Source organism: Mobula hypostoma, chromosome 18 (genome assembly GCF_963921235.1).
Source record: "Mobula hypostoma chromosome 18, sMobHyp1.1, whole genome shotgun sequence".
Taxonomy (NCBI): Eukaryota; Metazoa; Chordata; class Chondrichthyes; order Myliobatiformes; family Myliobatidae; genus Mobula; species Mobula hypostoma.
This window is the reverse complement of record NC_086114.1, coordinates 68,278,333-68,306,011: the sequence shown is the minus strand read 5'-3', so window position 1 is coordinate 68,306,011 and position 27,679 is coordinate 68,278,333. Positions and strand designations below refer to the sequence as shown.

Genomic DNA, 27,679 nt, shown 5'->3' with positions numbered 1-27,679 from the left:
GGCCTGTCAATACTCAACCCATTTCGTGATAGCACACAACATCCACCATAATCATGAGCAAAGTCGGAGAGTAAGATCAGTTCTCATCTGTTAAAGCACAAATTAAACAGAAGAAAAAAACATCACCTTTTTTTGATCGTGATTTTGGAAGATCAGCTGAAACATCCGAATGTAGCGTAATCTGGAAAAATTGAATTTGGGAATACAGTGAGTCAAACTACAACAATGCTCTACAATGCATTCCCATCAGTAAGCCCACAGTGAAGCATATTCTTGGAGTATCAGGTTACTTACCACTTTCCTTCAACCCAATTTGTTCTAACTAATTAGTGTCTCAGTGGCCACTCCCAGGGCAGGATCTGCAGAGCTCCTTCTACACTATCTTTTCATCGTGAAACACCCAAAGCATGAGTCTAGCCCTTATTAGTCCTGACAAAAAAACATTTGGTTTTTTGGACAAGTTTGTTAGTGCCAAAATCAAGACAGCTATTCCGTGCCTATGAAGGAATGATATAGAACAATACAGGCCCTTCAGCCCAGAATGTTGTGCTGACCTATATAAATCTACTACATGATTAATCTAACACTTCACTTCTACACAACCCATAACTCTCCAATTTTCTGCCTCCACCACCACCCATGGCAGTGCATTCCATACATCCACCACTCTCTCTGTAAAAAACCTACCTCTCACATTTCCCCAAAACTCTTCCCCAATGAGGTTGTATAAGGCATTGGTGAGGCCGAATCTGGAGTATTGTGTTCAGTTTTGGTCACCAAATTACAGGAAGGATATAAATAAGGTTGAAAGAGTGCAGAGAAGGTTTACAAGGATGTTGCCGGGACTTGAGAAACTCAGTTACAGAGAAAGGTTGAATAGGTTAGGACTTTATTCGCTGGAGTGCAGAAGAATGAGGGGAGATTTGATAGAGGTATATAAAATTATGATGGGTATAGATAGAGTGAATGTAAGCAGGCTTTTTCCAATGAGGCAAGGGGAGAAAAAAACCAGAGGACATGGGTTAAGGGTGAGGGGGGAAAAGTTTAAAGGGAACATTGGGGGGGGGCTTCTTCACACAGAGAGTGGTGGGAGTATGGAATGAGCTACCAGACGAGGTGGTAAATGCGGGTTCTTTTGTAACATTTAAGAATAAATTGGACAGATACATGGATGGGAGGTGTATGGAGGGATATGGTCCGTGTGCAGGTCAATGGAACTAGGCAGAAAATGGTTCGGCACAGCCAAGAAGGGCCAAAGGGCCTGTTTCTGTGCTGTAGTTTCTATGGTTCTATGGTTTAATCATATGGCTTAAAGAGATGTCCTTTGATACTGGCCATTGTTGGTTTGGGATAAAGGTGCCAACTGTCCACTCTGTGCTTGCCTCTCATAATAAGGCAATAAGACCATGAAACAAAGGAGCAGAATTAGGCCATTCAGCCCACTGAGTGTGCTCCATCATGGGTGATCCTGGATGCCACTCAACCCCATATACCTGTCTTCTTGCCATATCCTTTCATGCTCTTTCCGGTCAGGAAATGATCAACTTTCACCTTAAGTGCACCCATGGACTTGGCCTCCACTGCAGTCTGTGGCACAACATTCCACAGATATACTACTATCTGGCTTAAAAAATTACTCCTTACCTCTGTTCTGAAGGATCGTCCCTCAATTTTGAGGTTGTGCCCTCTAGTTCTGGATACCCCAATCATAGGAAACATCCTCTCCATATCCACCTTACCTAGTCCTTTCAACATTCAGTAGGTTTCAATGCGATCCCTCTGCATTCTTCTAAATTCCAGTGAATACAGGCTCAAAGCTGCCAAAAAACTCCTCATATGTTAAGCCCCTTCATTCCCAGAATCATCCTCATGAACCTCCTCTGGATTCTCTCCAACAACAACATTCTTTCTGAGATATGGGGCCCAAAACTGTTGACAATACTCCAAGTGCTACCTGACAAAGTGTCTTATAAATGCTCAGCATTACTTCCTTGCTTTTATATTCTATCCCCCTTGAAATAAATGCCAACATTGCATTTGCCTTCTTTACCACAGACTCAACCTGTAAATTAACCTTATGAGAGTCTTGCCCGAGGACTCCTATGTCCATCTACACCTCTGAAGTTTGAAGCTCTCCCCTTTTAGATAATAGTCCACACTATTGTTCCTTTGACCAAAATGCATTATCTTACATTTCCCAACACTGTATTCCATCTGCCACTTTTTTGCCCATTCTTCCAATTTGTCTAAATCCTGCTGCAATCGCATTTCTTCTTCACCACTACCTACCTCTTCACCTATTTTTGTAGTATCCACAAACTTTGCCACAAAGCCATCAATTCCATTATCTAAATCATTGACAAACAATGTGAAAAGTAATGGTCACAATACTGATCCTTGAGAAACACCATGTCACTGGCAGCCAACCAAAAAAGGCCCATTTTTTTCCCCAGTTGCTGTCTCCTGCCTGTCAGCCATTCTCCTATCCATGCCAGTATCTTTCCTGTAACACCATACAATTTTATCTTGTTTAGCAGCCTCATGTGTGGCACCTTATCAAATGCCTTCTGAAATTCCAAGTAAATAACATCCACTGCCTCTTCTTCGTCCATCCTGCTAGTTATTTCTTCAAAAAACTCTAACAGATTTGTCGGGCAAGATTTCCCTTTACAGAAACCATGCTGACTTTGACTTATTTTATCATTAGTCTCCAAGTACCTCTAAACCTCATCCTTAATAACAGACTTCAACACTTTCCCAACCACTGAGTGGCCTACAATTTCCTTTATTTTGCTTTCCTCCCTTTCCTAAATAGTGGAGTGACATTTGCAATCTTCCAGTCCTCCGGGACCATGAGATTCTTGAAAGATCATGACCAATGCATCTGTTATCTCTGCAGCAACCTCTCTCAGGACTATGGGACATAGTCCATCTGGTCCAGGTGACTTATCCACCGTAAGACCTTTGAGCTTGCCTAGCATTTTTTCCTTTGTGATAGCAATGGCACTCACTCCCGCTCCCTGACACTAGCAGACCTCTGACACACTGCTAGTGTCTTCAACAGTGAAGACAGATGTAAAGTACCCATTAAGTTCATCTGCCATTTCTTTGTCCCCCATTACTACCTCACCAGCATTATTTTCCAGTGGTCCAATATCAACTCTCACCTGTCTTTTACTCTTTATATAACTGAAAAATCTTTTGGTATTTGCTTTATATTATTGGCTAGTTTGCCCTCATATTTCTTTTTCCCTTCTTATAGCTTTTTTAGTTGCATTTTGCTGGATTTTAAAAGCTTCCCAATCATCCAACTTTCCACTCACTTTTGCTACCTTACACGCCCTTTCCTTGGCTTTTATGCAATCCGCAACTTCCTTTGTCAGCCACGGTTGCCTACCCCTGCCATTTGAGAACTTCTTCCTCTGTGGGACATATCTATCCTGCACCTTGTGAATTATTCCCTGAAACTTCAGCCATCTCTTCTCTGCCATCATCCCCACCAGTATCCTCCTCCAATCCACCTGGGCAAGCTCCTCTCTCATTTTTCTGTAATTCCCCTTATTCCTTAGTGATACTGATACACCTGACGTGCTTCTCCCTCTCAAATATCAGTGTGAATTCAATCATATTATGATCATTGCCTCCTAAGGGTTCCTTTACGTTAAGCTCCCCAATAAGATCTGGGTTATAAGACAACACCCAGTCTAAGATAGCCTTTCCCCGAGTAGGCTCAAGTACTAGCTGTTCTAAGAAGCCATCTCGTAGATATTCAATAAATTCCCTCTCTTGTGATCCAACACCAAACTGATTTTGCCAATCCCCTTGCATATTGAAGTCCCCCATTACAATTGGTGTCATTACTCTTACTACATGCCTTTTCCAGCTCCTTTTGCAATCTTAACCCCATATCTTGGCTACTATTTGGAAGCCCACATATGATTCCCATTAATGGTTTTTTCCATCCTTGCAATTTCTGAACTCACCCAAAAAGATTCAACATTCGCTGACCCTATGTCACCTCTTTCTAAAGATATAATTCTATCTCTTACCAACAGGTTATAATCTTATACACCTTTATCAAATTGCCTCTTACTCTCCTTCATTCCAAAGAGAAAAGCCCTAGCTTGCTCAGATTTTCCTCATAAGACTTGCCTACTAATCCAGAATCTTGGTAAATCTCGTCTGCACCCTCTCAAGCTTCCACATCCTACCTTTAATGAGATGGCTAGAACCAAACATGATACTCCAAGTGTGATCTAACTAGAGTTTTATGGAATTCAACATTACCTTACATATCTTGACCTAATTATCCAACTAATGAAGGCCAAAACACCACAGACCTTCTTAATAACTTTACAACTTGCATGGCAATTTTAAGGGATTTATGAACTTGATCTCACCAATAATGCTGCCTTCACAACCAGATGGCATGCACATTGATTTGTTACTTCTTGTAATTTCTGCCCCACACCCTTCTTTTTCCATAACCCGTTGTGGCTCCCATCTTACCTCTTCTCTTCTCATCACCTGTATATGACCTCCCTCTGGTGCTCCTCCTCCTTCCATGATCTACACTCTTCTCTTTTTAAGATTCCTCCTTCTTCAGCCCTTTACCTTTCCACCTATCACCTCCCACTTCATCTGCCTGCTTGTACTCCTCCCCCTCCCCCACCTTATTTTGGCATCTACCCCCTTCCATTTCAGTCCTAATGAATAGTCTCAACTTGAAATGTCGACTCTTTATTATTCTCCACGGTTTCTGCTTGACCTGCTGAGTTCCTCCAGCATTACCCTAATCACCACTTCAGCCTTGCACTTTACACTAAAAATGAACCTTGCTTTTCAGTAAGACACACAAAATGTTGGAAAAACTCAGCAGGTCAGGCAGCATCGATAGTGATGAATAAATAGTTGATGTTTTGTGTCGAGATGTGCGTGTGAGTTGCTCTGAACTTCCAGCTTCTATAGAATATTGTTTTAATGCCTTGCCTTTTTGTGTCCTTTTTGCAAGAATTATGTATAATTTTTGATTTGTTTATGAAACATAGAAACTTAGAAAACCTACAGCACAATACAGGCCCTTCGGCCCACAAAGTTGTGCCCAACAGTCCCTACCTTAGAAATTACTAGGGTTACCTATAGCCCTCTATTTTCCTAAGCTCCATGTACCTATCCAAAAGTCTCTTAAAAGACCCTATTGTATCTGCTTCCACCACCGTTGCCGGCAGCCCATTCCACGCACTCACCACTCTCTGCGTGAAAAACTTACTCCTGACATCTCCTCTGTACCTCCTCCCCAGCACCTTAAACCTGTGCCCTCTCGTGGCAGCCATTTCAGCCCCGGGAAAAAGCCTCTGACTATCCACATGATCAATGCCTCTCAACATCTTATACACCTCTCATCCTCTGTCGCTCTAAGAAGAAAAGGCTGAGTTCACTCAATCTGTTTTCATAAGGCATGATCCCCAATCCAGGCAACATCCTTGTAAATCTCCTCTGCACCCTTTCTATGGTTTCCACATCCATCCTGTAGTGAGGCGACCAGAACTGAGCACAGTACGCCAAGTGGGGTCTGACCAGGGTCCTATATAGCTGCAACATTACCTCTCGGCTCCTAAATTCAATTCCACATTTGATGAAGGCCATTTGCCTTCTTAACCACAGAGTCAACCTGCGCAGCTAGGAGTGCCCTATGGACTCGGACCCCAAGATCCCTCTGAACCTACACACTGTCGAGAGTCTTACCATTAATACTATATTCTGCCATCATATTTGACCTACCAAAATGAACCACTTCACACTTATCTAGGCTGAATTTCATCTGCCATTTTTCAGCCCAGTTTTGCATCCTATCAATGTCCCACTGTAACCTCTGACTGCCCTCCACACTATCCACAACACCCCCAACCATTGTGTCATCAGCAAACTTATTAACCCATCCCTCCACTTCCACATCCAGGTCATTTACAAAAATCACGAGGAGTAAGGGTCCCAGAACAGATCCCTGAGGCACACCACTGGTCACTGACCTCCATGCAGAATATGACCCATCTACAAACACTCTTTGCCTCCTGTGGGAAAGCCAGTTCTGGATCCACAAAGCAATGTCCCCTTGGATCCCATGCCTTCTTACTTTCTCAATAAGCCTTGCATGGGGTACCTTATCAAATGCCTTGCTGAAATCCATATACACTACATCTACTGCTCTTCTTTCATCAATGTGTTCAGCCACATCCTCAAAAAATTCAATCAGGCTCGTAAGGCACGACCTGCCCTTGACAAAGCCATGCTGACTATTCCTTATCATACTATACCTCTCCAAATGGTCAGAAATCCTGCCTCTCAGGATCTTCTCCATCAATTTACCAATTACTGAAGTAAGACTCACTGGACTATAATTTCCTGGGCTATCTCTAATCCCTTTCTTGAATAAGGGAACAACAATTGCAACCCTCCAATCCTCTGGAACCTCTCCTGTCCCCACTGATGATGCAAAGATCATCGCCAGAGGCTCAGCAATCTCCTCCCTTGCCTCCCACAGTAGCCTGGGGTACATCTCATCCAGTCCCGGCGACTTATCCAACTTGATGCTTTCCAAAAGCTCCAGCACATCCTCTTTCTTAATATCTACATGCTCAAGCTTTTCAGTCTGCTGCAAGTCATCACTACAATCACCAAGATCCTTTTCCATAGTGAATACTGAAGTATTCATTAAGTACCTCTGCTACTTCCTCCGATTCCATACACACTTTCCCACTGTCACACTTGATAGGTTCCATTCTTTCACGTCTTATCCTCTTGCTCTTCACATACTTGCAGAATGCCTTGGGGTTTTCCTTAATCCTGCCCGCCATGGCCTTCTCATGGCCCCTTCTGGCTCTCCTAATTTCCTTCTTAAACTCCTTCCTGTTAAGCCTTATAATCTTGTAGATCTCTAATGTTACCTAGCTCTCTAAACCTTTCGTAAGCTTTTCTTTTCTTCTTGACTAGATTTACTACAGCCTTTGTACATCATGGTTCCTGTACCCTACCATAACTTCCCTGTCTCATTGGAACGTACCTATGCAAAACTCCACACAAATATCCCTTGAACATTTGCCACATTTCTTCCGTACCTTTCCCTGAGAACATCTGTTCCCAATTTAAGCTTCCAAATTCCTGCCTGATAGCCTCATAATTCCCCTTACTCCAGTTAAATGCTTTTCTTACTTGTCTGTTCCTGTCTCTCCCCAATGCTATTGTAAAGGAGATAGAACTATGATCACTATCTCCAAAATGCTCTCCCACTGAGAGATCTGACACCTGACCAGCTTCATTTCCCAATACCAAATCAAGTACAGTTTCTCCTCTTGTAGGCTTATCTACATATTGTGTCAAGCAACCTTCCTGAACACACCTAACAAACTTCACCCCATCTAAACCCCTTGCTAGGGAGATGCCAATCGATATTTGGGAAACTAAAATCTCCCACGACAACTTTGTTATTATTACACCTTTCCAGGATCTGTTTCCCTATCTGCTCCTCGATATTCCTGTTACTATTGGGCAGCGTATAAAAAACAGCCAGTGCAGTTATTGACCCCTTCCCATTCCTAACCTCCATCACGTCCACCTTTTCTGCCGCCGTGACACTATCTCTGATCAACAGTGCCACACCCCCACCTCTTTTGCCTCCCTCCCTGTCCTTCCTGAAACATCTAAAACCCGGCACTTGAAGTAACCATTCCTGTCCCTGAGCCATCCAAGTCTCTGTAATGGCCACCACATCATAGCTCCAAGTACTGATCCACGCTCTAAGCTCATTCGCTTTGTTCACAATACTCCTTGCGTTAAAATAGACACCTCAAACCGTCGGTCTGAGCGTGTCTCTTCTCTACCACCTGCCTATCCTCCCTCACACACTGTCTCCAAGCTTTCTCTATTTGTGAAGCCTCTTCCCCAGTCTCTTCAGTTCAGTTCCCACCCCCCAACAATTCTAGTTTAAACTCTCCCCAGTAGCCTTAGCAAACCTCCCCGCCAGAATATTGGTCCCCCTCAGATTCAAGTGCAACCTGTTCTTTTTGTACAGGCCACAGAAATCTGAATTCCTGCCCCCTGCTCCAATCCCTCAATTACGCATTCATCCTCCACCTCATTCTATTCCTATACTCAATGTCATGTGGCACAAGCAGTAAACCCAAGATTACTATCTTTGCGGTCCTGCTTCTCAACTTCCTTCTTAACTCCCTGTAGTCTGTTTTCAGGACCTCTTCCCTTTTCCTACCTATGTCATTGGTATCAATATGTACCACAACCTTTGGCTGTTCTCCTTTCCACTACAGGATATCGTGGACGCAATCAGAAACATCCCGGACCCTGGCACCTGGGAGGCAAACTACCATCCGAGTTTTCTGCGTCCACAGAATCGCCTGTCTGACCCCTTAACCATAGAGTCCCCTATCATATAACCATATAACAATTACAGCACGGAAACAGGCCATATCGACCCTTCTAGTCCATGCCGAACTCCCACTCTCACCGTCCCACCGACCTGCACTCAGCCCATAACCCTCAGTCCTTTCCTGTCCATATATCCATCCAATTTAACTCTAAACGACAACATCGAACCCGCCTCAACCACTTCCACCGGAAGCTCGTTCCACACAGCTACCACTCTCTGAGTAAAGAAGTTCCCCCTCATGTTACTTTTGCCCTTTAACTCTCAGCTCATGTCCTCATGCTTGAATCTCCCCCATTCTCAATGGAAAAAGCCCTTCCACGTCAACTCCATCAATCCCCCTCATAATTTTAAACACCTCTATCAAGTCCCCCCTCAACCTTCTACGCTCCAAAGAATAAGGACCTAACTTTTTCAACCTTTCTCTGTAACTTAGGAGATGAAACCCAGGCAACATCTTAGTAAACCTCTGTATTCTCTCAATTATATTACATAGAAACATAAAAAATAGGTGCAGGAGTAGGCCATTCGGCCCTTCGAGCCTGCACCGCCATTCAGTATGATCATGGCTGATCATCCAACTGAGAACCTGCACCAGCCTTCCCTCCATACTCCCTGATCCCTTTAGTCACAAGGGCCATAACTAACTCCCTCTTAAATATAGCCAATGAATTGGCTAATATTGACATCTTTCCTATAATTCAGTGACCAGAACTGTACACAATACTCCAAATTTGGCTTTACCAATGCCTTATACATTTCAACATTACATCCCAACTCTTATACTCAATGCTCTGATTAATAAAGGCCAGCATCCCAAAAGCTTTCTTCACCACCCTATCCACATGAGATTCCACCTTCAGGGAACTATGCACCGTTATTCCTAGATCCCTCTGTTCTACAGCATTCTTCAATACCCTACCATTTACCATGTATGTCCTATTTTGATTAGTCCTACCAAAATGTAGCACCTCACATTTTTCAGCATTAAACTCCATCTGCCATCTTTCAGCCCACTCTTCTAACTGGCCTAGATCTCTCTGCAAGCTTTGAAAACCTACTTCACTATTCACAACGCCACCTATCTTAGTATTATCTGCATACTTACTAATCCAATTTACCACCCCATCATCCAGATCATTAATAAATATGACAAACAACATTGGACCCAGTACAGATCCCTGAGGCACAACGCTACACACCCTCCTCCAATCTGACACACAGTTATCCACCACTACTCGCTGGCGTCTCCCATCTAGCCACTGCTGAATCCATTTTACTACTTCGATATTAATGCCTAACCATTGAACCTTCCTAACTAACCTTCCGTGTGGAACCTTGCTGGAGACTTCCGGTGGTGTTCATGGAGTGATGTCGTGTCTTAGATCCACTCCGTCACCTCTGATCCTTATCCTATGATCAGCTACATTTAAGCTAACTTTTAAGGCACCGACCTTTACAATACCTTGCAGTTGATTGTCATTACATATTTGGATGTTTTTAAGGTCCTGTATGTCTAAGAACGGGAAAAACAGCAAACATCCTGTCAGACCGAAAGCTACTGACCCCCCTCCTGTTGAACCAGAGTTAAGTATGCAAGCTATATCAGAATTGATCCGTGTGGAGATTTCATCTAAACTGGAGAGAATCATCGATGATATTGATAAGGTGAAAACAACTATCTCGGAACATCAGATTGCTATATCTAATCTCCAAGCTCATACGCAACAGAATGAACTCAAAATGGGAAAAATTGAAGAAACAATTAGTACAATGATGAAAAATCTTGAATTTCTTACCTTTAGAAATTCCGATTTAGAATGCAGAATGCATCGTCAGAATATAAGAATTATTGGGCTCAGAGAAGGCACCAAATCTGAAGGACCTATAAAGTTTTTCTCTCAGCTTTTAAAAGATTCATTTCCCACCGTGTTTCCTGATCAACCACCACTATTGGACAGGGCTCGCAGAGTCCCATCGTATTCGGCTAAGTCGGACAAGCCTCGGCATCTTCTTCTACAATTTCATTATTTTCAAGACAAGGAAAAGTTGCTTTGTTTTGCTCGACCTAAAGGCTACATTGATTTCTCGGATCTCCGTTTTCGATTGGTGGAGGATTTTAGCAAACAGCTTCGCGACCAACGTGTTCGTTACAAATCTGTGATGGCGGAATTCTACAAAATGGATTTAAAACCAGTTCTGCTATATCCCGCACATTTGAGGATCCGATTATCTGATAGGTCTTCCCATTTTTTTGACTGTCCGTTGGAAGCCCAGTGTTACCTGGATCAGCTTTCGCCTTCAACATCCTAATCACATTATTAAATCATCAGTGCCTGATTGGAGGGTGTTAATCTGTTGGGTTTTATTTTTTTTTCTCTTTTTGCTCTATCTGAGGGCAGTAATTTTTTTTGTTTAATCAATATGGTTGCCAAACCTTTTTTTAACTGCGTCATTCCTTCTTCTTCCTTGGGGATTTTGGGTGGCCACTTCCACAGCATCATTTTTCGCACATACCTGGAGGCCTTAAACTTCGTAATTTTTTTGATAGTCTATGTAGATATTTCATCTCCTTTCCTCATTATACGGTTTGGTGTATGTTAACGTTTTTTTTAATATATATCTATTTTTTCTTTGTATTATATCGTTTTCGTTTTAATCGGCGTACTTTTTGATTTTTTCACTCTTCTACTGTTTTACAATTTTAGTTGATCTTTTTATATATACACTTTTTTATTGAGCGTCTATCGGAAGTCATGGGGGTACTTTTAGTGCTTGCTTCTATCTGGCTAGTCTATTTTAGGTTTAGCTTTGGGGTGATGGGGTGGGTATGGGGGGGGGGCTTCACTTTTTAGTTTTTTTCTTCCTGGGCTACTCATATTATTGAAGTATTTTTCACGTCCTCTTTCTGGTTATCTCATGTTTACTCTGTTCCCTTTCCGGGTTCGTGGGTTGAACCTATTGTCAACCCTCCCCTTATTTGAGGGTTGACTTTAGGGGTTATGGATTCTACTATTAATTTTGTCTCTTGGAATACTAACTGTCTTAATCATCCAATTATAAGGAAAAAAATCTTCAAAGTATTCCGGAGACTTAAAGCACTTATTCTATTTGTACAAGAGACCCATGTGCGGAGGGGAGACAGATTACGTTTTTTTAAGTTCATACGAACTCCAACAATATCATTCGAACTCCAATGCCAAAATTTGAGGAGTTTCTACTTTTATAGATCCCTCAATTACATTTGTGCAACAGGATATTATCTCTGATCCGAATGGTAGATTTTTACTGGTTAGTGGTTTACTCTTTAATAAAAAGGTAGTTCTGGTCAACGTTTATGCCCCAAACTCAGTCAGTCCGGAATTTTATAAATCGTTATTTAATATGTTCCCGAATTTGAATGAGTTTTCACTAATCTGGGGCGGAGATCTTAATACTTATTTATTCCCATTATTGGACCGTTCGGCCCCTATACGGACTGTACCCAATAAATCTGCAACCTTGATTAATTCATTTCTCTCAGATTCGGGGTCGATGGATATTTGGCGGTTTTTACATCCCCAGGAAAAAATTTCTCTTTTTTTCACGTTCATCACTCTTACTCAAGAATTGATTATTTTTTTATTGCCTCTCCCCTTATTTCTTCAGTAGTTAAATGTGAATATGACTCTATAACCATTTCGGACCGTGCTCCACTTAAGCTTTCTATTAAAGTATTGGCTAATGCTCATTATAATAGACAATGGCGTTTTAATCCTCTGTTGCTTCAGGACTTGGATTTTGTTAACTTCATGAATGAACAGATTGATCTTTTTTTTACAATTAACAGTACAGAGGATATATCCATGAACACCCTTTGGGATAATTTTAAAGATTATATTCCTGGCCAGATTATTTCGTACTCTGCTGCTTTGAGGAAAAGGTTGAAGAAGGAAGAGCTTGCTCTTGTGGACAAGAGTAAGGAAATAGATAAGAAATATGCTACAGCTCCGTCTGAGAAGCTGTATAAACAAAGAATTGAACTTCAAATGGAACACAGTTTATTACTTTTGTCCTCTATTGCAAATCAATTAATGAAGACAAGAAGCGAATTTTATATACATAGTGACAAAGTTGGTAAACTTGGCTAATCAGTTGAAGACTAACTCCATTAAATTTCAAATTAATCAGATTTATAATCAAAAAGCTCAAATGATGTTTGATCAAGCTGAGATTAATCAATCCTTCTTTGATTTTTATTCCTCTTTATATCAATCAGAATCTCCACGAGATTCTAAACATATGTGTAACTTTTTAGATAACCTAGACTTCCCTAAGATTTCACACGATATATGTTCTATGTTAGAAACTTCCTTCACTACTGATGAGATTAAGAATGTTATTTTCTCTATGAACTCGGGGAAAGCTCCTGGCCCTGATGGGTTTACTGTGGAATTTTTAAAATCTTTTCCACCCTCATTAGTCCCCTGGTTATCCAGGGTTCTGGAGGCTTCATTAAAACTTGGTAAACTACCAGAATCCTTTTATAGAGCATTGATCTCTTTAATATTAAAGAAGGATAAAGACCCCGCTCAATGTGCATCGTATAGACCAATATCCTTGTTAAATGTTGACTCTAAGATTTTTTCTAAATTATTAGCAAATAGAAAGCACTTCCTTATATTATTTCGGAAGACCGAACGGGTTTTATTAAGAATTGCTACTCTTTTTATAATATTCGTACACTTTTAAATATTGTCTGTACCCCGTCACAAAACGATCCTGAATACGTCATTTCCCTAGACGCTGAAAAAGCCTCTGACAGGGTTGACTGGCCCTACTTATTTAAGGTGCTTGAAATGTTTAACTTCAACCTGAAATTTGTATCCTGGATCAAATTGTTATACCATTCTCCTATGGTGTCAGTTCGTACTAGCACTCAAAACTCACCTTTTTTCCCTCTTTTTCGAGGTACCAGACAAGGTTGTCTTCTTAGCCCTTTATTATTTGATATAGTATTAGAACCACTTGCAATTGCTATTCGAGAATCTTCTAACATTATTGGTATAACTCATGGGTTAAAGTCTCATAAAGTATCACTTTATGCTGATGACTTACTCTTATATATTTCCAATCCTCAAAAATCTATCCCAGCAGCTTTAGGTTTATTAGCACAATTTAGTCGTTTTTCAGGATACAAATTAATAAGAGTGAACTTTTCCCTATTAATAAGCAAGTTCCCTTATATCAGAACCTGCCGTTTAGATTGGTTAATAATCACTTTTCATATCTTGGGATTAAAATTACCTGTAAACATAAGGATTTATTTAAGACTAATAACTTACCCTTAATTGACCACATTACACAACTTTCCTTTAAATGGTCTCCACTTTATTTAACTTTGACTGGTCGTATTAATGCTGTTAAGATGTTTATTCTACCAAAATTTTTATATACATTTCAAGCATTACCGATTTTTGTTCCAAAATCCTTTTCTGATAAAGTAGACTCTAAAATCTCTTCATTTATTTGGCAAAATAAAAACCTGAGATTGGGTAGAATACGTCTACAGAAAGCTAAGAGAGATGGAGGCTTGGCATTATCTAACTTTAAATTTTATTATTGGGCAATTAATATTCGACACATGAAATTTTGGTTACTTGACCAAGATATACTATCCATTCCAAAATGGGTAGTATTGGAATTACATTCTGTTCAAGGCTATGCACTTGGTTCTATATTAGGATCTTCCCTTCCTTCCAATTTGAAACGCTATAAGCAGGTTTGCAACCCGATAGCTAAACATACCTTACGTATCTGGTTTCAATTCCGAAAATTTTTTGATCTTAAATCAATTTGTGCTAGTGATTCCTATTATTGGCAATATATTTTTTCTCCCCTCCTCTACGGACCGTGCCTTTCAAATTTGGAAGACTAATGGTATATCACGGTTTTTGGACTTATTTTCAGATGGCTCCCTTATGTCTTTTGAACAGTTATCTAACAAATACAACTTACCAAGAATACATTTCTTTAGATATCTGCAAGTTAGAAATTTCCTAAATACCATACTTTCTTCCTTTCCGGCGTTACCCCCTACACATATTTTAGACGCTATCATTAACCTTAACCCGTGTCAGAAAGGTGTAACGGCTACTATTTATAAAACTATCATGAAACTTAGGAAAGCTCCATTCGATAAAATTAGGACTGACTGGGAAAAGGAATTGAGCCTTATTATCCCGGCTGATAACTGGGCTCATATTTTACAACTTGTTAATACTTCCTCTATCTGTGCCAAACACTAAATTAGCTCGTTTTTACTCTCATATTAACCCTCTTTGTGATAGATGTCATGGGGAGATAGCTTCCTTGACCCACATGTTTTGGTCTTGTCCTACTCTGGAAACTTTTTGGAAAGACATTTTTAATATTATCTCAAAGGTTTTGAATAGTGATATTTCTCCCCATCCTATTACTGCTATCTTTGGATTACCTAAAACTTCTAGTAATTTACCCCCCTCAGCTCGTAGAATGATTGCATTTCTTACTTTAATGGCGAAAAGATGTATTCTACAACACTGGAAGGAGATTAATGCCCCAACTACGTTTTTTTGGTTCTCTCAAACGATACTATGTCTAAATTTGGAAAAAATCAGAAGTAACCTTTATGATACTTCAGTTAAATTTGAACAGACCTGGAGATCTTTTATTCAATATTTTCATTTAATGTAACTATTTTTTTTCTCTCTGATCATACATACACTCCCTTCGTGGATTTTATCTGTTATTAGCGGAGGTTGGGTTTGAGGACGTGATTGTTTAATTTGTTCAAGTCTACTATTTACCTAGTTAGCCCATTGCTTTGCCTTGTAGGTTAGTTGCACAGCAGGTTTTTTTATTGGGTTTTTCTTCTGTTTTTTTTCCTCGTTCTATTGATATATATATGGAAAATTAGTATACAATTATATTACCTTGTTATTTTATAACTAACTTACATTGTTTGCATTTTTTATATTAATATTACTTGTATATTTATATCTTAACAATGTATTGGTTGCTATATCTTTTACCTTTTGTGTACTAATTCAATAAAAAAAAATTTAAAAAGAAAGAAAAGGAACTTTGTCAAAGGCCTTACTGAAGTCCATATAGACAACATCCACCGCTTTACCCTTGTCAACCTTCTTAGTAACCTCATCAAAAAATTCAATAAGATTTGTAAAACATGACCCTTCACGCACAAATCCATGTTGACTGTTCCTAATCAGACCCTGTCTATCCAGATAATTATATATACCATCTCTAAGAATACCTTCCATCAATTTACCCACCACTGACGTCAAACTCACAGGCCGATAATTGCTAGGTTTACTCTTAGAACCCTTTTTAAACAATGGAACAACATGAGCAATATGTCAATCCTCCGGCACCATCCCCGTTTCTAATGACATTTGAAATATTTCTGTCAGTGCCCCTGCTATTTCCACACTAACTTCCCTCAAGGTCCTAGGGAATATCTTGTCCGGACCCGGAGACTTATCCACTTTTATATTCCTTAAAAGTGCCAGTATTTCCTCTTCTTTAATCGTCATACTTTCCATAACTACCCTTCTTGTTTCCTTTACCTTACACAATTCAATATCCTTCTCCTTAGTGAATACAGAAGAAAAGAAATTGTTCAAAATCTCCCCCATCTCTTTTGGCTCCGCACATAGCCGTCCACTCTGATTCTCTAAGGGACCAATTTTATCCCTCACTACCCTTTTGCTATTAATATAACTGTAGAAACCCTCTGGATTTATTTTCACCTTACTTGCCAAAGCAGCCTCGTATCTTCTTTTAGCTGTTCTAATTTCTTTCTTAAGATTCTTTTTACATTCTTTATATTCCTCGAGCACCTCATTAACTCCAAGCTGCCTATATTCATTGAAGATCCCTCTCTTTTTCCGAACCAAGTTTCCAATATCCCTTGAAAACCATGGCTCTCTCAAACTTTTAACCTTTCCTTTCAACCTAACAGGAACATAAAGATTATTACTGTCACTACTGCCTTTCTCTTCCTTTCCCTACCCTTCTGAGCCACAGGGCTGGAGTCTGTGCCAGAGGCACGGCCACTGTTGCTTCTCCCAGGTAGGCTGTCCCCCCCAACAGTACTCAAACAGGAGTACTGTACTTATTGTTCAGGGGGGCAGCCATAGGGGTACTCCCTCGTTAGTACCTGACTCTTCCCCTTCTCTCTCTTGATTGTTACCCATCTGTCTGTCTCCCGTGGCTCCCGTGTGACCATCTGCCCATAACTCCTTTTTATCACCTCCTCACCCTCCCTGACCTGACGAAGGTCATTGTGCTGCAACTCCAGTTCCCTAACACGGTCCCTTAGGAGCTGCAGCTCGACACACCGGGTGCAGATATGGCCATCTGGGAGGCTGGGAGACTCTGAGACTTCCCACATCTGACACCGAGCACAGAACACCGGCCTCACACACATACTTCCTTTCCACAATTAACATCGCCCTGTTACTGCTTAAGCCCGCTGAGCCAAAGTCCTCTCACTTTGCTGCCCACTGGATATGGTAGTTGTCTTTTTAAACTTTTCCCGCTCTACTGCCTGACGTCACATGCCTGCGCAGTCTTGCCTCTCTTTACCCCGAGTAGTAAAATGCCTTCGCTCCGGAAATCCTTAGCCGTTCCACTCGCGGCCTTCTTGTTTCTTGGTGTATCAAGCTTTTCATTGCACCATTGCACATGCAATAATAAACCCCGACTTTGAACGTACCAAAAAAGAACGATTATTCTTTAAGATTTTTTGCTACTCACCGGTTCTTTCTCCATTCTGTTGCGAGAGAGCGGTAGTCAAAAGAACAGATGAAAATGAGCACCAGCATCCACAGAGAACAAGTACAGTCCACTCACAGGCTTCCAGTTATTCAACATTCCCTGTTAGTCAAAAAATACATTGACAATGTGGCATCCATTTCCTGTCCCTACTTCTCAGTCTGTACTACAAGGAATTTGAAGTCATCACAAAGAAAAAAATGTGAAACTGAGTCTAATTCATCTGGTTTCAGAAGATGAGGGAAATGTTGATGTGCTGTTATTTGGACTTCCAACGGCTAAACTGTTACAAGTTGAAGCATGTGAGATAAGAAGTAACAACAGAACAGATAGAGAACTGTTTCCCAGTGCTGGGATCACTGATATATATTGATCACCTGCATGAAGAAAGTCCACTTTAAATGTACAGCAAAGTACATCAATTCACCTGCACATTAACCTTTGCTTAGTCCTCTGGAACACTAGGAGAGGTTTTGTGTAAGAATCAGATTTTCAGAAAAAATAAACCTCAATTCAGTGCTGCTGGTGTCTCTGCAGGTTTTCTGACATCTCTCATCTCCAATATAAAACTAGACAGAATTTTTCACCCATAAAAGGGCAGTAGAGGTTAGTGTAACGCTACTGCAGCACCAGCTGTAAATCAGGGTTCTTTTCCGCCACCGTCTCGAAGGTGTTTGTACGTCTCCCCATAATCGCTTGGGTTTCCTCCAGATGCTCCAGTTTCTTCCCACATTCCAATGAAGTATGAGTTCGAGTCAGTGAGTTGTGGGCATGCTTTGGTGGTGCCAGAAGCATGGCAACACTTGCAGAGTGCCCAGCACAATCCTCGCTGAATTGATCTAACTCTATGTATTTTGCCCATTTTGGTGTATGTTTTGATGTATTTGTGACAAATAAAGCTAATTTTTTAACCTTAATCTATCCAGCATTGCAATTAATAGTTAAATAGCATTTACACTGGCACTCATGTCCACAAATCCATAATCCACAGATTTAACTAAACGTTTAAATCAGAAAAGGAGACAGTCTCAACCAACTCCATCACTGGCACAACTCTGCCTACCACTGAGGACATCTTTAAGAGGTGGTGCCTCAAGAATTCGCACATATTGTTAAGGGCCTTCTCCATCGAGGACATTGTACCTGCTCCCTTTGTCATGGCTGCCATCAGGGAACAATACAAAAGACTGAAAACCCAGTGACTCGGAAGCAGCTTCTTCCCCTCCGCCATCAGATTTCTGATTGGTTCATGAACATTACCTCATTTTTCCTTTTCTTTCCAATTTATAATAATTTTTATGTCTTTGTTCTGTTCTGCTGTAACATTACGTCAAATTAGGGATCAATAATAAAGATGACTGAGTTATGTTTAATTTTTCTTTATGATTGGTGGCTGAGAAAACTTATATAGGTATCCAAAAATCTTTCAACACTCTGCTTCAAATCACCTGATCCTTTTTGACTTCCAAGATAAAATAACAGCACATCACAAAGAAGATACAGTCTTAGTCCAAGACTTTCCAAACATTCCTACACAAAAATCAACAGGAAGATGAATCTGGGTGTCACTTTGAAAATGAACAAGAATGTAGAGGAAATGTCACCCTAATCTGCATTGGACTAGCTTCCTGGCCCATAATGACACTGGTGCAGGCAACTCCAACGACCCGAGTGTCCATAGAGAAGAGGATAGGCGCACTCGGATTCCAACAGCTGATCACTTGCACAAGGGACGAACTGTCAATGGAAATATTTCTAATTGCTCCGTAGATCCAGTACTGTTCCTGTGAGAGAGGCTGGTCAATATTTACATTCCGCCTCTTGTCAATGGTGCTGGATTCCTAGCTAACCATTCATCTTTCCTGCCTACCAACACTGATGCTAGTCAAATAAGGCATCCCTCCGTTCTTCTAAACGCCAAGAAATATACACCCAACCTGTAGCCTCTCTAGACAAGGCAAGCCATCAACACAGGAGTTAGCCTCCAATACTACATCCTTCCTGAGGTAAAGGGATGAAAACTGTGCACTGTACTCCTTCACCAGCCTGTACAACTAGAACACACACACCCCTACTCTTAAACCCAAGCCCTGAACAATAAAGGACAAAAGGCGGAGAGGGTGCACAGTACTGGCGGGGAAGGCGAGCTGACGGATAGCCGTACTGGGGAATGTTAAAGATCCCGAGACGCTCCCTGAAGTTCTCGTCTCCGGCGTTGCCACGGTAACCTGCCGCTGCCGGCCAACGTCACCAGCTACCACGGTCCCGCTCCTCCCGTCCCGAATAATTGCCCTACAGCTCACAGGCTCGCACGGCCCGGACACCCCCGCCTCGCTGCCTATTACCGCCCGGCCTGGCCAAGCCCGACCTCCGCTCACCCGTTGGCCAGAGCCGCCATGTCATTGCGCGATATTCATCCGGGCCTTTCTCGCAACGCCTACCGTTGTGTGACGTACTCACGTTTTACGTCATACAACAGCCTCGGGTCGGCGAGAGACAAGAGTGAGGTGCTGCTAATGGTCAGTGGGCGTCATGTGCCTGTCTCCAGGGCAGTGGTCACTGTCTAGTCAGAGGGTACTATGCGTCAGTCTCCAGGGCAATGGTCAGTGAGCACTGTAACCTGGGAGGATTTAACCTTCAAAATTACTTGTTGGGATAATGGCAATCATTGCATAGTTCTTCTGAGTCCATGCAAGTTCGTACTGTCCATCACATCAAACACCTACTGCCAGTACTTACTCTGCAACCTGCATTTGAAAACAATTTGATTCTAAGACATTTCTTAAAAATCTTTGACCATCCTGAGAAATCAAGGTGGTGGTACAGGAGCCTAAAGACACACCTTTCAGGAACAGCTACTTACCCTCACCATCAGATTTCTGAATGGACAGTGAACCCATGCACTCTTATACTCACACACATATTTATCATAATTTATAGTTTGCATTATTCTGTGTTGCAACGTACTGCTACCTCAAAATAATAAATTTCACAACAAAAGTCTGTACTATTAAACCAGATTCTGATTCTAAAGCCAATGTCAGTCTTCCCTCATTCTGCATTTAGTGTCTGAAAGGTGTTCTATTACAGCAGACTGCTAGTGAAGTTTAATGAGGATGAAGACAGACATCATTCAAACCAAACTGTTCAGAATATAGAATATTTGAGTAACCTTATCTTTCCAATCTTCTCCACATCTTTGGACAATAGTTACAATGGCTTGGAATTTTACTGAGAAACAAATTCAGTAAAATTGCTTATTTGTCAAAAGTGCATTTATTGGGTTTAGTTTTACTGTGCTGGTGCCTAGCCCACATGTCCTCAAACAGTATTTCTTGGCCCAGAACTGTGTGATGCATTAATCCCAGGTGATAATCATTCAGTAACTGTGACCTGAATGAAAAGAGGACACATACAAACGTTGGAATGGAAATGGATTTGCAGCATCGCCAGTCCCGCCACCCCAAATCCCAAATTCATCCCCTGTACTGACAGAGGAGGCTCAATGGTGAGATGTGTATACCAGCCCCCAACTCAGAACCTATTGGCACAGACAATGAGGTGAGCACCCTTCTTGTGATATAAGTTTTCTACGGTTTCCAGCAGCTATTTGCCACTTCTGTGCTTCATGTTGTACTACCATCAGAATACTGACACTCTTTAAAGTCCCTGTCAGATTAACCTATTTTAGCATTACAAAGAAACAGCACAGCAGACAGGTACAGGTATTTTCTATACCTACAGATGGCAAGTGAAAGTGCCACTGGTGACCATGGCTTAATTCATAAAGTGTGCATACAGGTTCAGACTCTGTTCAGTTTTCAATTTGCAGGCAACCCACAAAGTGGGAACTGGGTTTGGTGACTTCAGTTTCCAGCTGGATTTATATAATGTGTCCCCATATACTGGTACCTCATTGTTTTTGCCCTGCTGTGGATGTACAGTACTGGTTTCTAACAGGATTTTAATTTTCCCTTCAGGTGGGGAAACCATGCAAATAGCAGCCAAAACAATCCTAGTTAGCAGTGTAGACACTGAAAATATTTTTGCCATGGGTGCAGCGAGAGAGAAAGCTAAATGAGAATTTAGAGTGGGGGGGGGGTGTTTGGAAAAGCCCACTTGCACCTTTTAATGCAAAGGCAGCAGTAATGCTGGAGAGTGTGCTATAGGCAATGCTGTGAATTCCCAGTCAAATCCACAATTAAGAGATCACACCCTTCCTGGTTATAAAAGAATGTATGGAACAGAAATAAACCTGCTAGCACAATCATGCCTGTGGGCCAGTGCCTGAAAATTGCATGCTTGATCGTGTGCTTTTGCCCTAGTAAATAAGCCCCACCTCACAAGCACTAAAAGCCACACAAGGAATACCCAAATTAAACCTTTATCGTCAGTAAATGCTTTGCAGTATTCAAGCTTTACAACGGCGTACGTTTGTCATGGACTCATCCATTACAAATCTTTCATTGTTTGAGAGTTTGACAACACATTGTCCCAGTGCAACATAACGAGAAACAAAAACAAAGTTCCACAGCATCGAGTATAGGGTTAAGGAATCCAAGGCTAGATCTTAATCTCAGACAAGTCTCTTAGAGCAGAATAGAACTACTCATTGTGTATCTTAGGTTTGATTGCCATTTTGGGAACATAGCTGTCCGCCAAGCAATGATCCTTCAGTCCTAACCACTGTACACTGGAGTAGCAACACACAGCGAGGAGAGCAGCCATTATCACCCAGGGTGGTGGTAGCGTGTTGAAAGACACAGGCTAGACACTGTTCTCTGCCAAATATTACAGTCTAGACCACTCCTACTGTCTGACGAGATCTGTACAATTTTACGGGTATTTTTTTTATTTTTATACAGCAACAGAGAACATAGAAAGTACTGAGGGCTTCTGCTGAAGCTGGAGGTGACCGTCGTCAGCTGTAGCAGGGTAGAAAAGCAATTTGAAAAGGGGAGACCCAAGTACCAGGACTCAGCTTGAGTGTACAGCTAGTACTATGGAAAATTACAAGGTAAAAACTTGCTTTTCATTTTAAAAGGGGAAGGACAAAGAGCAGAAAATTCAATCCACATTCCACTAACAGCGCTGAGGTCAAAGGTTAGCAAACCTAAAGAAACTGCACAGCAAATATACATATTCTTGAAGGTTTTTAAAGAATAAATATTTTTTTGTAATTAAACATTATGCAAACACGTGCCACACTTGCTCTCGCTCAACCATGCATATGCGCTATATACAATTTGAAAAATACTGTGTCCTCCTTTTAAAAGTCATATACAAAGGTAACCCCAGAGCGCTGCCTTACATTAGCCAATCAACATTCACAAACAGGGAACCTACATACATTAACGTCTGGCTGGAAAAGAGAAGCCAGGTCAAAACAGTTTCAGTTCAATTACTACACACAGAGAATGAATAAATGAAAGAAAACAGAAAATGGTTCAGCTCTCAGAATGTAGCTACATTACAGATTAAAGCTGGAGGGCTTTTAGTGTGTCACACCCTTCATCCACTTACAATACTGTTGTACATTGTGGTTTTATCTACTTTTTTATTACAATATAATTTACTTAAACTTTCCATTAACAAAAAGTAGGGTAGAACTCCAGCAGTGTCTGCAAGGGCCTGTGCTGCCCACTTTATTTGCATCAGCACTCTGTTGCTAACGGGTTGACAGTTCATTGTAAGACGAGCCTCAGTCCTCGATATACTCCCAAAGATCTTTCTCATAGCCTTCATGCACGTGCTGTAGCAACACCTTCCTCCGGCTCTCACAGTATCTGATAATAGGAACAGACAGTCAGTCTAAACTTAGAGAAATGACGCTTGGCATTTGAACTTTTCAGGTGGCAATCCGAGTTTGTTTGGTCAGGAAAAGAAAATCTCTTATACAAGTCTTGGAACTCAGCACCTCTGAAGACATTCAGCAGAAGTGACAAAGAGTTTCAAACTGTCCCATAAAACAACTAAGAGTTGGGGTTAGGTTAGGAAGATCCTCCCAAACTTCAGATCTATCCCACTGATATCAGACTCTCGATTAAATGGACTCTTGGCCTCACAATCTACCTTATCATAATAAGGTAGATTGTGAGGCCAAGAGTCCATTTAATCTTTTATTGCATTGTTTACCTGCACTGCACTTGAGTAGTCAGTGTCATAAAGCACTATAGCACAGAAAGCATGTCTAATCCCTGCTGAAATGTTATTCTGCCTAGACCCTTCAACCCACACCTGGACTGTAGCCCTCCATTTCCTCCTACCAGCCAAGTACTTATTCAAACTTCTCAAATGTTTCAATCAAGCTCGCACCACCAGTTCCACTGGCAACTCATTCCACACTTGCACCACCCAATGTTGAATTTGTAGTTACAGTAGTCCTTCAGCCCATTATCTCCATGCTAACCACTTATCACCACTTCTATGTTAGATGATTCAAGTGCTCATTTCAATGTTTGTTTAATGTTGAGAGAGACTTTGGCTCAATTCACCCCTCAGGGTATATATTCCAAACACAATTCCCTCTAAACCTTTTACACCTTACTCTAAACCCAATGCCCCTCTAACCTTAGATACCTCTGCAACGGGAAACATTTCCACTCTAATTAAGTCCCTCAATTTTGTACATCACATTCAGGTCCCCCCTCAGCCTCCTCTACTTCAACTAAAGGACCCAGTCTATCACGTCTGTCTTCAAAACAGAAATGGTCCATTTCATGCAAAATCCAGGTAAGTCTCCTCTGTACATCCTATTGAATATTCAATAACACGATAAACAAGGATGACATCACAAGAGGTTACAGGTTAGACTGACTAGGCAAAAACATACGTTAACAATTTAATCATACTTGGAAGACCTATTCCAGGTTAAAACATGATGATTTCGTAAAGATTTAAAGAGAAAAGATTAGCTTTATATTAAATTGCCCATTATCCTAATAAAAGAAAAAAAATCCAAATCAAAAAGATTAAGTGCTACAACTGCTATCATCATGACAAACACCATGAAAAGTAGAAGGAAAACCATATATATAGCTTCTGCACTGTAGTGTACTCTGTGAAGACCCTTGGACAGGATTTACTGTTATCAGATTTGCACAAATTTGGATTGAGCTGTTTAAATCCTGCTTAAATTGCATGTGTTACATATGACAAGATGAAGAACCACAGATAGAAACACTAGTTCACCAGGATCTGCATAGATGTATTGTCCAGTTCTGAAAACTGAAGCTTTTGAGTCTCATGCTAATCTGATCTGGTATGGTGTAATAACAGAACTCTGCTGTCAGAAGCCTGCACCTTGCTGGCCAAGTAGCCACAAGTGTCTGTCAGGACCATTGTTCCTCACCCCACAGCCCCCAAGCCAAATCGAATGGTCATTCAACTCACTGACACTATAATATGGTGCATCTGACCCTTATTACACTTAAAGGTAGTTTGTTTTATCTGAAGGATCTGGAAATATGAGTGAAATGATTAAAAACAGATTGTATTTTACATATGCTAATGAACAATAATCATCTGAACCAAGACTCGACTCAAGTTATTATCTGGCAGGTAATCCTCCGGTCATAAAATGCATCAACAGGTTGAATTCTTCCAAAGGACAAATTGTTTTCATTTATAAAGTCAAAAGGACATGCTATAACTTGAAGAACCCTGTAGGATAATATCACTAAGTAGTCAGTGTTTTACTCAGCTAATTTCAATGGACTGGGTGGGTCACAAATAATCTCTATTTGCTTCTGGGATAAAAATCTTGAGAGGGAAAGATTTCCCTTTGGCCCTACCCCACCCTTGTACAGAAATAAAAGCTCCAAATCAGTCTACTCATCCTTTAGGAAGAATAACCACATGGATGTGTTTTAATTTAAATTATTTGTAGTTGTGTGCAGTAAAGTACATGAACAGACTGGACAGTGTAGATTCCATCAGGGCCCCACATTAATACCGGTATTCTGCTATGGGTAAGATGACATAAGTTAGAGAAGTTACTTTACTCATGTCAGCGCACCTGTACTTGTCTTGTACTTTTTGCTTGATGTCCTGTAAGGAATCCTGGGATATGTCCCTCTCCAGATAGCCAGACAGCACTTCTGTTGCATTCTCCAAGTCTGCCTGATTGTTCTGGGAAGAGAAGCACACATTTCACACATCAAGTGTCCAATTCTGTCAAGGGTTTGAAATAGCAAATTGCCAAACTAAATTTCCTCCTATGGCTAAACCACAAAGGGCACTCAGCCTATGAGGCTAATTGACAGAAGGTAATTCAGTGACGAGTGACACAGTCCATCTCTGCCATGTCCACAGCCCAGCTGTGGAAGGAAGAAGGTTGGGCACGGGGCTATTAACCCCATACTGTAAAAACCCAGAGCTACAGAAATGCCAACAGAAGCTCTAAAAGTCTCATCCCTGGGACAGGAAGACTAGCCCGGGACAGAGGACTCTAGTAAGCTTCTTAAGCTTATCACCCAGTGGGAGTGATGGGCTTAAGATCATATATTACACATTCTGCCAATTAGATAACAAATGTAAACTAACTTAATTGAGCCCAGAAGGGGAATCTTGGCAAGAAATATCAGCAACTCCTCCTCCAGCCCCCCATCACACACACATTGCCTGACCCAATGAGTTTCTTCAGCAGTTTTGTTTTGCTCCAGATTCCAGCATCTGAAGTCTCTTATGTCTCTAACTTGTAATTGTATTGTCTGGGTCACAGGATGCGCTACTAATTACAATACAAATCAAAGGTAAAAGATTCACTCATAAGATTCAGCTGTCCTTTATACTATCCGGTAATCAGCTTATGCTTTATTGACTATGAAAAGGCTTTTGATAAAGTAAGACAAGAAAGTAATAGAGGTGCTGAACAAGTACGATCTGGGATGGAAGAATGTGCAAATAATAAGGAACTTGTATTGGAAACAGAAAGCGTCGGTCAGGGTAGAAAATAAGCTATCACCATGGGCATGTATTAAACGAGGCGTTAAGGCAAGGCTGTGTTGGCTCGCCGGATTTGTTCAACCTCTATGGAGAACGGATTTTTCAGGAATGCAACCATCAGGAGACAGGTATTTGAATCGGAGGCCAGAAGGTGGATAACATCAGGACGTGGACAACACCACGTTGTTAGCTGACAGCGAATGCGAACTGTAAATTATGCTGAATAAAGTGAATGAGAAAAGCCTTGAATATGGACTAAAAATCAACCCTAAAACAAAATCAATGGTGGTAAGCAAAACAAACATTAAAGACTCATTCATGATGGTGTCATTATAAGTGAATGGACAAGACATTGGACAGGTGTGAAAGTTTGATTATTTCGGCAGTTGTCGGGCAGATGACAGGAGATGTGAAGTTGAGACCTGAAAGAGGGTAGGTATGGCTAAGACCCAGTTCATGAAGCTAAAAGATCTACTATGCAATTGGAAGGTAGACATCTAAAGGAGAATCCACTTCCTCGAGTGTTACGTATGGTCAGTACTAAGGTATGGATCAGAAACATGGACCCTGAAGAAGGATGACATGAAACCAATTAATGCTTTTGAAATGTGGTGCTATTGACAAATGTTGAAGATCAGCTGGGTAGAGAAAGTTTCAAATGAGAGGGTTTTGTCCGAAGTTGATAGACCACGGATACTGCTGGAGAAGATCATGAAGTTAAAAGTTGCTTATTGTGGACACGTTACGCAGAGAGATAACATCTTGTCGGACTTGCTATATGGAAAGGTGGAGAGGAAGGAAGGAAGAGGAAGGCAAAGAACAACATGGCTGGGTAACATCAAGGATTGAACCAAGGTGGACAAGACTAGGGATGTTGTGGACAAGTGTCGTGACAGAGCGGCATGGAGGGAAATCGTCCGCCAACTGGAAATTCCAGATGCAACCTAACAACGACGACGAATCAGCTAAGAACTGGAAGCAATTTATACAAGTTCCAGATCTACAGCATTGAAGGAATAATTTTCAGAATCTATCAGAGGTGAACATCTCATCATTTTGGTAATCTCAAAGTGAAGCAGCAGGCTACCTCCCCAGACCAGTGGAACAAAGAACACAATATTGCAGAGTGGGTAGTATCTGTGGAGAGAGAAACAGTTAGGATTTCAGGTTGATGAATAATAATCAGCCTGAAATCAGTAACGTTGTCTGTCTCAATAGGAGACACTTAATAGATTGAGAAAAATAGGGATTTGCAGGATTCTGAACCAGGATTCTGATAAGAGTCCACTATCAGGGTGACAGAAGTCTGAGATGATCAATTTATTGTAAGAATCAGTCCACGAGCTGAAATACATAAGTCATTTTAATTCTGAAAGGCACATTGAAGATGGTAAATAACCCAGCAGAGGTAAGGATTTGACAGTGCCTTTGCAATGCTGGCATGACAAAAAGAACATATGTTTAAGTTAAAATCAGTTG

At 41.1% G+C, this 27,679-nt stretch overlaps 2 protein-coding genes across 4 annotated transcripts in view; both read right to left on the bottom strand.

Moving 5' to 3' along the window:
* Positions 1-19,697, bottom strand: part of bbs4 (Bardet-Biedl syndrome 4) — a 113,397-nt gene extending 93,700 nt beyond the window's left edge. The window contains exons 1-3 of one of the 2 annotated variants that reach the window (XM_063071077.1): positions 19,633-19,697; positions 17,237-17,356; positions 127-181 (exon numbers count right to left, since the gene is read on the bottom strand). In XM_063071077.1, coding sequence (XP_062927147.1) covers positions 127-181; positions 17,237-17,251 — 70 coding nt within the window. In that variant the 5' untranslated portion in view covers positions 17,252-17,356; positions 19,633-19,697. The remainder of the gene's footprint in view (positions 1-126; positions 182-17,236; positions 17,357-19,632) is intronic. The other variant, XM_063071079.1, reaches the window with a different exon arrangement.
* A 1,932-nt stretch (positions 19,698-21,629) lies between these two features.
* The window catches only part of LOC134358617 (E3 ubiquitin-protein ligase ARIH1), a 109,983-nt gene continuing 103,933 nt past the window's right edge, over positions 21,630-27,679 (bottom strand). For both annotated transcript variants that reach the window (XM_063071059.1, XM_063071060.1), the window contains 2 exons: positions 25,272-25,384; positions 21,630-23,040 (listed from right to left, as the gene is read on the bottom strand). In XM_063071059.1, the coding sequence (XP_062927129.1) occupies positions 22,956-23,040; positions 25,272-25,384 (198 nt within the window). In that variant the 3' untranslated portion in view covers positions 21,630-22,955. The remainder of the gene's footprint in view (positions 23,041-25,271; positions 25,385-27,679) is intronic.